The 14,949-nt window shown below is 42.3% G+C and overlaps 1 protein-coding gene across 7 annotated transcripts in view; it reads left to right on the forward strand.

The window, feature by feature from the left end:
• HERC2 (HECT and RLD domain containing E3 ubiquitin protein ligase 2) overlaps positions 1-14,949 on the forward strand; it is a 216,296-nt gene that overhangs the window by 32,031 nt on the left and 169,316 nt on the right. For all 7 annotated transcript variants that reach the window (XM_067559971.1, XM_067559974.1, XM_067559977.1 and 4 more), the window contains exon 4: positions 9,023-9,160. In XM_067559971.1, coding sequence (XP_067416072.1) covers positions 9,023-9,160 — 138 coding nt within the window. The remainder of the gene's footprint in view (positions 1-9,022; positions 9,161-14,949) is intronic.

Consider the following 14,949-nt stretch of genomic DNA (forward strand, 5'->3'; position numbering starts at 1 on the left):
CACAGTGCGATTGGCCAGAGAGGTGAAAATGGGGCATAATGGGATACATTCTGGAGGGCAATTAATTCGAATTAAGCTCCATTATGTTCACACTGACACTAATTCGAATGATCAAATTCGAATTAGGTGCTATGCCACTTGCAGAGGTGGTCTTATTAATTTAATTTTACAGGCACCTTAATTTGAATTAACAGTGGTGCCAGTGTAAACACGGGAGTAATTAATTCGAATCAAGGGACTTTAAATTGAACTAAATGACCAGTGTGAACCAGGCCTAAGTAACAAGAAGGAAGGGTTCATGGTAATCTCAAAATATAGAATAATATACTTAAATAAAATATGCCTTTGAGCAAAACTCCTTCTAGAAGAGCAGAACTCTGAGTGGATTTTTCAAGTGAGACATTTGTGATGTCATTGAAGACAATGAAAGATAAATAGCTACAAGGATCAGTTTTTTTTCTCTTCCAGAACTTCTGTTGCTTTTTTGAAGAACAGTCTCCATTTTGTTGCCTTTCCGTTGTTTTGACAGCATAAATCAGCTATTTTTGTCATTTTAGGCATGTCAAAATGTGGTTAAAGATGTTTTAACGTTCTTCTGTACTAACATAGCTGCCTTCAGGGTAAGAGCAATTTTAGAAATGGCTGAAGCACTGCACCCTGGCTAGACAGATTAGGTAAAGTACTCCTCCACAGAAATTTATTTTAGTACTCCTGCTATTCTTCCTTTCCTGTTGTTTAAGTATACTATATTTTGGCCATAAACATTGATTGTGAAGGAAGTTACCTCATGTTTTGACCCTGGTCCTTTCTGTGTTTTGTCTTTTTGAGAACTCCTTTTTTAAATCCCTTTATTTAAACAAGACACGCAAATTTGTAGCTGGTTTAGAATGGGTTCATTTGAATCAAGCCTTTCCCTCAACTGGGTGCCCTTTCAGGAGAAAGCAGCTGAATGCACTTCGTAGTATTTCTAGCCCCTGCTACGGGATCAGTAATCAAACCTAAGTTGCCCATGTAACAGTGCAGAGGTCTGTTAGGCCATGTGGCCGGACACTAACTTTCTTGTTTGAGAAATGCTATATATATAACTGCATATATGCATTTAAAATATTATACATGTATTGTGCATTATATTGATAACACACTGCATAGTTAACTTGTGTAATATATGTTATGTTAAAAGGTGTAATAGCTGCTATCAAGAGGGTCTTTGTCTAGAAAATCACAAATCTGGTTGAAGCTGATGGCTGTGTGACGCGCACTTCATGCTAAGTAGAAGGGGCAATTAAATACTCCTTTAAGTAGTGATAGCTGGAAACAGTAGACTATGCACATGGTGAAGCTTGAACAGGGCTAAATTGTGTGGTCTGAGGGGTTTTCCTGGGACTGGTGGAAAACCTAAGTTTAGAGATCTGTTCTGCAAGAAAGCCAGCAGACATCGAGAGAAAACTAGTCATGAATGTGGCCTTGAAAGGGCTCTGAGACACAGCTCCTTAGGAATCGAACTGTCTGTAAAGGCAGACTTGGGAATAGTGATTAGGGAAACTGCTTGCTGTGGCTTTTTTTTTGTTTTGTTTTTGTTTTTGTTTGGTATTTGGGGTTTTTTGGTTTTGTTTTGGGTTTTTTTGGGAAACAGCATTCTGTGTATTTTTTGTAAATAAAGAGTATTGTGCCAAATACTATACCTGACTCATAACATCCCTTTCTCCTCCTAACTGAAACAGTCCTGCAAGGCCCCAAATGTTGACTAATTGCTCCAGGCAGAAGGAACAATGTTCTTGCCACTTAACTATTGAGGTGATGGATGCATTGCAGATATCTAAATTTAAGAATATAAGAGCTGCCATATTGGGTCCATCTTGCCCAATATCCTGTGTCCAGCAGTGGCCCATACCAAGCTTCAGGAGGAGTGTACAGAACAAGGTGGTTATGGAATTATCCACTCCAGTCTTTCACTCCTGGCTTCTGGTAGGCAGAAGTTTAGAGTTGCCCCCAGGCATGGGGTTGTGTCCCTGACCATCTTTGCTAATAGCCATTGATGTCCTATTCTCTGTGAACTTATCCCCCCACCCCCCTTTTTTTTTTTTTTTTTTTTTAAATACTTTTGGCTATCACAGTATCCCAGGCAAAGAATTCCAAAGGTTAGTTGTGCGATGTATGGTAAAAATACTTCCTCTGGTTTGTATTAAAACTGCTGCCTATTAATTTCATCAAGTGACCCCTGGTTTTTATACTGTGGGAAAGGATAAATAACATTTTTCTCCACATCTGTTCACTTTTTTCCACATCATTCATGATTTTATAGACCTGTAATATCCTCCTTTTAGTAATCTCTTTTCTAACAGTCCTAATCTTTTTAGTGTCTCCTTGTATGGAAACTTTTCCATATCCTTGACCATATTTTCCAGTTTCATTACATCCTCTGTGAGATGGGGTAACCACAGTGGGACACAGTATTCAAGGTGTGGGAATAACATGGATTTATATAGTGGCATTATATCGTGTTTTCTTTTCTATCCCCCTCATAGTAATTCCTAACAAATTGTTAGCTCTTTTTGACCACTGCTGCACATTGAGGGGACATTTTCAGAGAACTATCCATGGTGACTCCAAGATCTTTCTTGGGTGGTAATAGCTAATTTTAGAACCCGTCATTGTATATGTATAGTTTGGAATAAAAAATAAATACACATACATTATTTTGCATTTACCTACACTGAATTTCTTTTCCCATGTTGTTGCCTAGTCACCCAGGATAGTGAGGTCCCGGCTTCAGACTTAACTGTCTTGAATAATTTTGTAGTGTCTGCAAATGTTGCCACTTGACTGTTCACCCGCTTTTCCAGATCATTAATGAGTATGTCGAACAGCACAGGTCCCAGTGGAGATCCTTGGGGGATCCTGCTGTTCATCTTGCTCCATTGTGAAAATTTACCATTTATTTCTATTCTTTGTTTCCGGTCTTCTAACCAGTTACTGATCCATGAAAGGACAATCCCTCTTATCCCATGGCTACTTGGTTTCCTTAGGAACCTTAGGTGAGGGACTTTGTCAAAGGCTTTCTGAAAATCCAAGTACACAATATTAACTGAATCACCCTTATCCATATGCTTGTTGACTCCCTTAAATAATTCTAATAGATTGGTGAGGCATGGTTTCCCTTTGCAAAAACCTCATTGACTCTTCACCAAAACATGTGTCTGATAATTCTGTTCTTTACTATAGTTTCTACCAGTCTGAAGTTAGACTCACTAGCCTGTAATTGCCAGAATATCCTCTGGAGCTTTTTTAAAAAATAATCAACATTACACCAGCTATCTTCTGGTTATCTGATAGAGGATCATTTCATTGACAGGTTACATACTAGAGTTAATAGTTTTGAAATTTCGTATCAGAGTTCCTTCAAAACTCTTGGTTGAGTACCTTGGTTATATATTACTGTGTACTTTATCATTTTGTTCTAAAACCTCTTCTACTAATGCTTTAATTTGGGACAGTACTTCAGATTTGTCACCCCTGAAGATTAGTTCTCATGTGGGTATGTCCTCCACATCCTCTGCAGCAAAGACCTATGCAAAGAATTAATTTAGCTTCTATGCAATGGCCTTGTCTTCCTTGAGTGTTCTTTAACACCTTTGTCTGACTATGCAGGGATTAGGACAGGAGACACTGGATGTGGCTACAGATAAATGTGTAGTGCTGGTAATTTCATAATTATTCACAAATACCCAGGGAGTGTGGGGGAGCAGAAAGGGGTGCTGCTGTCAGCCCTTCTCCTACACCCATCCTGGTCCCCAGCCAACCTGATCCTGGGATCTGGCTGCCCCCCCACTTTGAATGAGGGTTAAGGGGGACTATGAGAGGGTAGGAAGTTGTCTCCCAGCCTTACGAGTCACAAGAGCACTGAACCCCCCGTTTTTGCTTCTTTGGGGGGAGGGAAACCAAACAAACAGAAAACCCATGCTCCATCCCCCCTTTCCCCCCCCTTGAATAATTTACCAGCCCACTTTTTCTGATCACTGTATCCCTTTCCTTTGGAGTACCTGCACTGGACATCTGCCACAAGGAGGCACTAGCAGTTACCTTTGCTGCCTCCTCCCCCTATCTAGGTGTGGGTTCCCAGATCTCTACTACTGTCTTCTTTAATGTTGGCAAAAAATGTGTCCGCTCTCAAGTCTGACAGGTGGATGACCTCTTCCCTGAATAATTTGGGAAGCTCTTATGCCACCTATGAATAATAAGCTCTTATGCCACCTATGAATTTGGCTAACTCCCTATTTACATATCTTCTAGACTTGGCACTCTGCTCCAAGCTCCTCTTAGTTCTGAGTATTAAGTCCACCCCTTTACATAGTCTCAAATAATTTCCCCCCAAATTGTTCAGCAGTTAAATCTGGTTTCTGCTCATGGGCCATCATTGTGCACAGAAGTGGCATCAGCTGGTCCTATAACATGCCCCTTTTCTCATGCCAGCTCAGAACTGCTTCACCGGTGAGGCCCAGCTTAAAATTTTCTGACAACCTGAAAGCCAGCCTCTGTGGCCAGTAAACAATACTATGCCTGCAGCTCCACCCCACCATCTGCCAGCATCTGGAATGCAAACACACAGGAAAATTAACACTGATTCCCCAGCTGGGGTCTCATGTACATTCTGTATGCTTCAGAATGCCAGTGGGCAGTTGCCTGGATTGCACTAGTCCCCAGACTCAGTTGGGCCGCTGCTGTTGCTGCCCTGACCCTGAATGAGTGGGAACTGAATTTGTGTGCTGGAAGCCGCAGCCTTGTCAGTTCTGGTCTTAAAACTGTAACAAACTGGTATGTTGTGAGGGGACTTCTGTCACCATCCCCTCCCTGGCCCTATTGCCATGTAGGCTCTACACAAGGCAAATCCTGGGCTTGCCACCCTCCTGTAAAATAATGGATTGATCCCAGCCTCCTTGTTCCATTGTTGCCCTCAAGTTTAATGTCACTGATCATCCTCCTTATTTATCTATATCTCAGTTCCAAAGCCCATCCCGAAGAATCCCTACAGGATCCAAGTACTAGTTTGCTGATCCTAAAAGCTCCAAAAAATGCTACTAGAAATGCACCTGGAACAAGGGCATCTCTTGTCTACAATGAACTATGGGCTCTGGGATCTGCACCAGATCTTTACCCATATTAAAAGTGATGGGAGGACATGCGTTCTCCCTGGGGCCAGTGATTCCGGATCATCCTGCTAGAAACCTTTGAATTAAAAACCCAGTATCAGGATCTCGGTAACCATTCAGCCTACTCTACTCAGCTGAAGGTCCAGTAGGTGAGTGGAGATGGTTGTTGATGTCAGTTTCTGGGTTGCTAATAACACTTTATACTGCAGCATCCATTCCTCACAATGGGCCATTTTGGTGACATGCCTTCCCACTCCTGAAATTACACAATCATTAAAACTGCTCTCATAGCTCCAAAGTGTTTGCAGAGTCACTGATCTCTGTGCTCCACTGACAGCCATGATATTCCAAGGTTCCATAATGCTAGCAGCATGCATTTGAGTTCCTTGCTGGCTCATGGTGCCAGCTCCTGAAATCTGTCCAACTGCAAATGAGACTCTGCATCTGCTATGCCCTTATTAACCCTATGTACGTGTTCGGAAGAGAAACCGATGTTGAAGCTTAAACTTTGTAGTACAGATGCCCTCACCAGTCTCATAATTTTGTGTGATCTAGAGGACTGGCAATTGATTAAATGTACCACCACCATATTGTCACACCAGAAACATCCCCTTTTATTAATAAACTCTGTTCCCCAAATGGCCACTGCCTCCAAAATTGGAAAACATTCCAGAAATGTAAAATTTTGCTCCATCTGTTTTTGTACCCAGATGGAGAGCCATTTGTATCTGCATCACCTGCCTTGGTAAAATATCCCAAAACTTGTACCTCCTGAAGTATCCAAGTGGATCTTTAAATCATCCTTACGTATCCATTCCTCTCTCCACAATGGCATTCCATTAAAATGGCTCAAACTTTTCCCACAGCCCCAAATCTACAATTTTCCAAGCTGTTCTACTTCTCCAAATCAAGCCCAGGAGCTCTTGAAGCGTATCCAGAGGGAATCATGATATGCCTGCCAATGTGTCTAGATCAATACCCAGGCAGAAGTATCCCCAGTCTTTTACCCAGGGTTTGAAAGGCATCCATCAGGCTAACACACTTGTCCGAATGTGCCCTGCCCATGCACAAAATGTCTACCTGCTGCAAGCCAGTTTCCTGCAGCACCGGCCAGCGTAGCATTGTACTATATTTCTCAAATGCCAAACAGGATATTGCCCTTTCCATGGGCATAGCTTTTTCAAAATGATAGTCCTTTGAAAGAGAAACCCAAAAGGTTAAATTCAGGAGGATGTACTGGCAGGAGTGTAACTTGATCTCTCACTTGGCCCTGAGTACCTCTGGTTCACAAGATCTAACCATGTGCACAGCCTCAACGTAGGAATAGCACATGGAACACAAGACTGGGTATATTCCATCATTAACTGAGCTATCCATGGGTATGATAGGTGGTAAATTAAGCAATAATTCACTCGGGTCCTTCTTAGGGACCAAGTGTACAGGACAAACATGCACATTCTGTATAAGTAAATAATTGAATGGCCCTGCTACCCTATTCTTTAATTCATATGTAATCTTTACAATATGACCTATTCCCACTAAGGACTTCAGATTTTTGGACATCACATGACTTCTTTCTTCCATAAAGGGAATCTAAACCCCGTAGTAAACCTGTCCCACAAATACACCCCATCTCTCTTGTTAGGGTAATCCCAAAAGAGCACCCTTCACATCTCCAGCCCCCCATTTTCAGTTTCCCCCCTTCTCTTCTTGGGCTTTAGGTCTCCATGGTGTCATCCACTCTAACCACAGCGTATAATGTGGTATGATGTGGCTGTTGGTCATAGTTAAACCAAGCCATGTCGCCAAATGTATTATGCCTGCCTGATTATATCCATATATTTGAATAATACTGGGCTTCTGTCTGCATAAGACTCTGCAATAATGCCTGCATAGATCAGGAAGGCGGCTTCCCAGATTTCACATGTTCTAGCCACCTTTGGTCGCTTAAGCATTTTTATTGTCCTGTTTGCTCTGCCCCAGTTTATTCTCTGTCAGCGCCTCCCTGGGCAACAGTAACAATATATCTGTATATTCCCCTCTCAAAATTTTATCTTTTGTAGTACTGAAAAGGTGAACTCCCATCCGATCAGCCACCCCAGCATAACCATAGTTCTGACTGACCATCAGGGCACCTTCAGTGCCCTGTTACCCTCTCCAGGGATGGGAACCCTTAATAAGAATGGAAGGAGATATCTGAGCACCCAACAACTAACCCACTCATAGGGAATGTGCATTTGTGGGACAGAATTGCTTATCTGGCAATAATGGGGGGGAGAAGGGGAAGAGAGGGTGTATCTTGCCTGTCTCCAATTATCACCATCTCCAGAACCCCACCCATGAAAGCTCCTAGCTTCTGTAATAACTGAAGGTTGGCTTGCAACAGCTGTGTAATGCCATTAGTTGCTGTAGAAGGTGTGTACGCCAGACATCCCCCATGCAGCTCCTAGGACACCAGATCCTTCCCCCATACCTCTTGGTTCTGTTACCCCACTAGGTTTGGTATCTCCTGACCTTTGGGGTTGGGGGTGTTAGGTGACCATCCTCCCTTCCCTGATTAGCTGAGAGGAGAGGTGGGCAAGTTTCCTGAACCCTGCCTGTGTCGTGTCGTCCCTGTCCGTGTGTCGTATTCTTCCCCTCCCGGTCACCATTTGCAGCATTTGACAGAAAGGACTCACTTTCATACCCTGCCCCTGCAACTTTCTTCTGGTGCTGATAATACTCACCCCTGCCAGCCATGTCGCTCTCCTGTCCAGCAGTCTGTTTAAATGTCCTTTCTCTGGGTGACTCACTACACCTTGTAAATCTTGTTATGGCTCCATTGCCTGCTTGGCAGGCTTCCTGCTTCTGATGTATTTAATATATATTTTTTTTTTTTACTGTTAGTTTTTGCGTATTTTTGCAAGTTGTTTCTAAAATTTCTTTCTTGGCCTGACATGTTTTTGTTTTACTTGCCAGAGTTTGTGCTCCTTATTTTCTTCATTAGGATTCAACTTCCAAATGTAAAAGGATGACTTTTTGCATTTAATGACTGCCATTACTCTGCTCTTTAGCCATGGTGGCATTCTTTTGGTCGTCCTACTGTTTTTTTTTTTTTTTTTTTTTTTTAAATTTGGGTTGTATATATAGTATAATGAATGTGCATCTAAATATACATATAGACAAAGTGCTGCATAAAATTAGAGTAGCCATCACTGGATGGGTTTACTTTCTACACTGAAACAGAGGTAGTTGCTTTCATATTCCATAGACAACATGCCAAACAAGTAATCTAAGATTAATGTGAAATAGTAGTAATTGGGAACAAAATTTATACAAATAAAAAGTGATCTTTCATAGGCTTGCCATCTGTTTGTATTATGTTGAAAAAGTCTTACCCTTCAAAGCAACAGTGATTTATGGATTTCTAGGTAAAAAAGGTCACCGTGTTGTCTAGTGAAATGTGAAACCTAGCACTTGTGGCAGTTAAATCAGCACTTGTTTGTTTCTTATCTCACTCTTACTGACAGTACTCCTGTGAATTTGAGGACAGAATTTGACCTTAGTTCTAGATTAGAAAGATACTCTAAGGCTATGTCTAAGCTAGTACTTTCGTTGGTAAAACTCATCGATCACGGGTGTGGAAAAAAAACACTCCCCCTCCCAACTGACGTAAGTTTTACTGACGGAAGTGCCTGTGCGGACAGTGCTATGTTGGCAGGAGAACTCTCTCCCATCAGCATAGAGTGGCTTCACAGGAGACCTTACAGCGGTGCAGTTGCAGCAGTACAGCTTTGTTGCTGTAAGGTCTGCAGTGTAGACATAGCCTTAAGGCAAAGCAATGGATGGATCTTTTTTCCAAAATAGATTAACTGGTTCCATTTTTATTTCTTTAGATGACAGCACTGAATGCCAGACTGGATCAAAGAAAGAAGAGCAAAATGACAAAGAAAAAAAAGATGAAGAGGAAACTCCACTACCTACTTACAGGGCCAAATCGATTGTCGAGAGTTGGGTGTGGGGCAAACAACCAGGTATTATGAATGTTTCAGTAATTCTTCTTATGGCATTAAGTACTTTACACTGACTGACTGGAACAATTAGGGCTAATTGGATCAAATGCATATGGTGAATGCATTTGTCCTATTAGCTGAATACTTCTGCTAAATGCCCAGTAGCAAGTGTTGACATTTAGATATGTCATCTTTAAGTTTTGGTGTTAACTTCATTAACATGAACAAGGACAGCTCACTCCTCTCTGAGCTTTTGTTTCAAGTGCATCCACAGATTTGTACAGACTTCAGTGTTAGTGTACACTTGGGCCTGTACTACAAATTTAGGTCGCCTTTTGTGTCAACCTATTTGTGCATGTCTCTACTCTCAAATTTGTCTCCTACCGACGTAAGTACCCTGTTATGAGGATGCAGTAAAACTACTCCTTGAAGGGTGGAGAGTCATGAGGACAATGCAGTGGAAGTGTAAACGCTATGTGACCTGTGTCAATCTTCCTAGTCCTTCAGCAGCTATCCCATAATGTCCCATTCCCTTTTAAATGCCACTTCTAAGGGATCATGGAGTCTAGAGGCGATCCCCTCCCTTAATCTCCTCCAGATATTTTTGAAATGCTTAGTCTTGATCGCCCATGTTGGCGAGCACACCTAGCTGCTCTCTCTTGTTGTGTGCAACTGCCCATGCTGGTTCCACTTAGATGCATTCACCTGCCTGGAGCAAACAGGAGGTATTGGATCATTTGGGGCTGTGGAGAGAAGGGGCTGTGCAGGCAGAGCTACTGACCAGCTATAGAAACACGGACATCTATGAGTAGATTGTATAGGGGTATGGCAAGTTTCAGCAGCAGCGCCACATGAAAGCAAAGGATCTATGGTAGGGAGACCAATGGTCGACCTGGTGCTGAGCTGCAGACCTGCTGCTTTTACAATGAGCTGCATGCCATATTTGGTGGAGAGCCCACCAGCACCCTACTGACCATTCTGGATACATTGGAAGAGCCCAAGACACAGACCCCTACCATGAACAGCGGGGAGGACAAGAAGAAGACCAGGAGGGAGGAAACTCACCAGGGTGTCCAGTGATGTCACAAGCCATGACTTGTTTGAGACTTCACTACAGTGTAGCCAGACCTGCCAGCTCACCACCGGTGATCCTGATGAAGAGGAAGAGACATTGGTAAGTGTGAAAGTACATTTTCCGTTACAATGTTTAAATGTAAAGATGTGGCACCTGGCACGTCCCCAAGGTATCATGACACAGATCTTGACTTCTCATTGTTTTAGTCATATGGGAAGAGGTAGCATTACAACAAACAGAGGTAGATGTGGTATGTGCTTTTTATTCCCCAGTTGGTTATGCAGTGAGAATGGGGAGCAGATGGCTTCTGTACGAAGGGATGCCCCTTATATTCTCCTGAGAGATCTCTAGTGAAACTTTCATGGAGATACCCTGCAATCCTTTCCCAAAGGTTTCTAGGAATGGCTGACTTATTTCTCTCTGCAGTAGGATACTTTCCCAGGCCACTCTGTGATGAATTTGACTGGCACCGTTGCAGTAAACAGGCTAGCAGCATATGGACCCATGTGGCAGTGGGACACCAGTAGCAGCTGAGCTCTTTGTCTTTGTTACTCACAGGAATGAAATAAACTAAAATCATCATCTGTGGGAAAAATCATTTCCCTAGACCCATTCCTGTAGAGTAGGGACCAAAATTTTGTTTCATTTAACCAAAATTTCTTGACCCTGGTGGGCTGTACTTACTGTGGCTAGAACTGGAGAGCAGGGCTGTGCAGAGGCGCTTCAAAGCTGAAGTGTCAATAAGTATGTCTTACTAAATGTTTTTATGGGAATAAAGGAAGGGAGTTCTGAAGCTGATCTTTCCTTTTCTGTTGTGACTATAAGTCCAATGATACCTCTTTTTCTTTTCCAGCAGCAACTGCTTTTGCAGCCTTGTGGGGTGCCCTTTCCACAACTGCAGAATGCCTGACTCTGATGAGGAGAAAGAGAAGGACTAGGGAGGACATGTTCAGTGAAATCCTGCAAGCCATGCTGCATCTGACTGACAAAGGGCCTTGAGGGCCCACATGGCAGACAACATTGAGAAGGAGAAGAGCAAACAGAAGAGACCCCCAGGAAAAGGAGAGGGAGATGCACCAGAACATGATTTGTCTTCTCAGGCAGCAAACACAAATACTGCAGATCCTGGCTGACCTACAGGTCCAAATACCCAGACTCCCTGCCCTTTGTGGTCCTTAAAGGACTCCTTGGTAGTAGCTCCTTCCTCCCCCAGTATTCTATACTTCTCCTTCTCTTAAGCCCGGGGACATCAGGGAAAACCACAGTTTCACATACACCAGCTGTGGTTCTCACAGGTCAGTATATGTTAAGCTAAAACAGATTCTTCTTTGAGTAGTGTCTCTGTGGGTGCCCCATTGTAGGTGTGCTTGCATCCCTACTCTGCTGATCAGTGTCCGTTAGGCTTGCACGTGTGCTGCCTCTACTTGTGCCTTACCACAGGGCTAGCCAGCATATGACCCCTCTGTTCCTTCTCAACCACCTGTGGCTAGAGGTGGAGCCACGAGCAGTCTGTTTGTGACTCTGAGCTTCTCTAGCATTTCTAGGAGTTAGTCAGTCTCCTCAGTCTTAATTCTAGTTTTTTCTCTCTAGTTTTCTTCAAACAAAAAACAAATGAAACTCCCTTTATTTTCCCTCCTTTTTTCATCGGAGACCCTTCCTCCAACACGGTATGCCCAGTTCACTGGGCTTCAAGAAGTGCCCCTCTTGCAATGAGGTAATCCCTGTGGCAGACAAGCACTCTCGTTGCATATGTTGCATTGGGGAAGGCCACATCCTATGGTCCCATGGTCTGCTAACAACTCAAACCCAGGTCTCAAAAGAACAGGGAGTTGAGGCAGAAAATCATCTTAATGGAGGCAGCCCTCCAACCCCTCTTGGACCATCACTGAGTGTCACCCGGCAGACGGGAGTCTTCCTCACAGCCCTCAACAGCCAAGGACTGTAAATCCAAAAAAAAAAAAAAAATCAGTCATCAAAAAGAGAGCGGTGAGTCCCCAGAGCGAGCTCCAAGCTAGCCACAAAAGATCTCTGCCATGCTTGGTATCGTCTGCACTAAGACAATCCCAGCCTGGTACCCCTGGCTCATGAAGATCTAGAATAGCAGGTATCATTGATGTGCTTAAGGATACGATGGGCACAGGCGGAGTCAATGGATGGACAAATATAGGAGCCAGTACTCCCATAAGAAGAAGTTGCTGTTATGCATTGTATCTTCATTGATGTTCCATCTGGTACCGGAGTGGTTGGTGCGGGCGAGATCCTCAACTTCTTCTGTACCGCCAGAGGTACTGGTTTAGTTGGCAGCACTGGAATTCTGGCACTCAAGATCTCCAGGTATCTGACATATTGGAGTCTTGTCTTCTCGGCACCAGGACCTCAGCACTGAATCTCCTCCTGGTGTGAAAGTCTCTGGTATCCTGCCACGCACCTCCACTTTCTAGTGGGGAATCAGACAGCAAGCCAGAGGAGGTTGTTGCCCACATCTGGAGATGGGAGCCTGGTGCTGAGCTGACCTGCTGGAGAAACCGCTGTGGGGGACTTGAGCCATGAGGCCCCTACCCTCCCGGTGGAGTGCCTCACAGGTCTGGCTCCAGCCATGCTGCGGGCAGCTGGAGTTTGCATGAAGGAGACTGAGAGTGCCTCCCATAGAACTCTGAAGCGGCGCCTGGGGGCCATGGCCCTCTGCCCCTTCATGTCAGTACACCACTAACGCTAAGGCGCCTTTACTCTGCTGGAGCAGCATGTAAATTAGAATGAGGCCTTGTGTTAAGTTTTTGGGGCAGGAATGGTCAATAAATGTTTGTACAAACAATGAAGCCCCTCTGATTAGGGTTTCTGGATGTTACCATATTTAAGGTGTATACTAAGAAATTTGTGATAATGACCTGCAAATTTGACTACTCAATAAGCTTACTGTATTTCCGTTTAACATTCAATCCTTACTAAACTTAGTTTTGAGAGAAGAGTATTTCAAGCTGCCTTTTGCCTTGCTTTCCCTTGGAAGAAGGCTAATTTTATTATTTACTAACTCACCCTAATTTTTGTATTGCTTCTCCTTAAAACCTAAGTTTTCATTTATTTTCTAAATTACACATATTTTTGCAATGTTTGTTGAGGTTCCAGTGATATAAGGGCATATGTAACTGCAGGTGCTCCCTTTCCTGGACATTAAAAGAGGAAAATAACATGATCAAACAGTGGTACAAAAACCCTTTTTGGTCGGGGAAGGGTTGGAGAAGTAACTTTTTAATCTTGTATTGCTTAATTTATACATTGTCCTCTTTCATTCTTGGTATCCTTCCTTTTCTTCAGTCTGGTGCTAGAGAGTATGATGGTGGTGTCCCAATAGTGATATCATTAATCTGCAGAGTCCAGCAGTGCTGATAATTACTAAAGGAATTGGAAGAACTACAGTGGCTGTAGTACCTTAAAGTCACTAAATGAATGCTGAAGAAGAATACATGCTTTTTCTAAACATTTTTTTTTTTTTTAGAAATGTTGTCAGTTTTAAGTGTTTCCATGCAGCAAATGGTGTCTGAATTCAGTTAGAGGGTTTAACTCCCAATTCATGTATCTAACCTAAACTTTTGCTTAAATTGCCCAGCTGTCTACACAGTGGAGCTCACAAGGGTGTGGCTGTGTTTAATAAACTTTTTAGTACACTTAATATATGCTAACTTTTTGTTGCTGATCTGGATGTAGTGAACAGAATGCCTTCAGATTTCCACTCTGATTGTCCTTGTCCTCATAAGGATATTTATATTTTAATTTTAGAAAAACATGACAAAGAGCTAGACAGTCAAATTAATTACACATATTGCACTGTTTACTTAGAAACCTGTTTTCAGGTACTTGCAGCTTGAGTAATATCATGAGGTGAAGTAATTTATTGTTTTAAGTTCAAAAGTGCAACTTTAGGAGAAAAGTTAAATGCAATTTCAATGTGTAGAAAAAAGTGTAAAGCATGCTTTAAGAAAAAGGGTGAAGAAAATAAAACTACAATCAGTAAGCTAAATTAAGCTATTTTTATATGCTTTAAATATATTTCTTGTTCCATGCATTTACTTGATGCCATGTGAGGTTAATCAGTGTTTCCTTTTAAAAATTAAAAGCAAAATCTTTGATACAAAATTTATACATTAAAAGCTCAGTTATAAAAATCAGGAAAAGAGTCACTAATCCAGTCACATTACATTTGATTACAGCATGAAATGCTACATATGCATGAGAATGGAATTTTATATTCCAGTTCCATTCAGCATTTGAAATCTGTGTTATAGTTCACACTTTAAACGAGTTTAAGGAAAAATACCACTTCTTTGTATTTGTGAGTTTTTTTAACATCCTTCAGTAGCATAAAATAGGAAAAGGTAGGAATAGGCAATAGCATAGTAACTTTAATTTAATGAGATATGTATAAACAAAACAAAACTGATAGCTTCCTTGTGTAGTCAAAACTAGTTTGTATGTACCAGCAATACATTAATAAGTCAAGTGTTTGTAAGCCATTGTTTTTATGCAGGACTCCAGGGGATTTAAGGTGTATGGGGGCAAGTGTGTTGTTTTTAGATCCTAATGTCTTGTTTTCTGGCACTGTTAGTAAAGCTAATTGCATCACGAAGTCACTTTAGAAGAGGCGGTGACCACTGGGGAAGATGAGAATTCCCAGAATGGATTCAGTGAGATACTGTAGCGAGAGATGCACATTGTAGCAAAATTTTCAAATCTTTGTGGA

Source organism: Emydura macquarii, unplaced genomic scaffold (genome assembly GCF_026122565.2).
Source record: "Emydura macquarii macquarii isolate MOO-44397 ecotype Brisbane River unplaced genomic scaffold, CSIRO-AGI_Emac_v2 contig_2207, whole genome shotgun sequence".
NCBI classification, from domain to species: domain Eukaryota; kingdom Metazoa; phylum Chordata; order Testudines; family Chelidae; genus Emydura; species Emydura macquarii.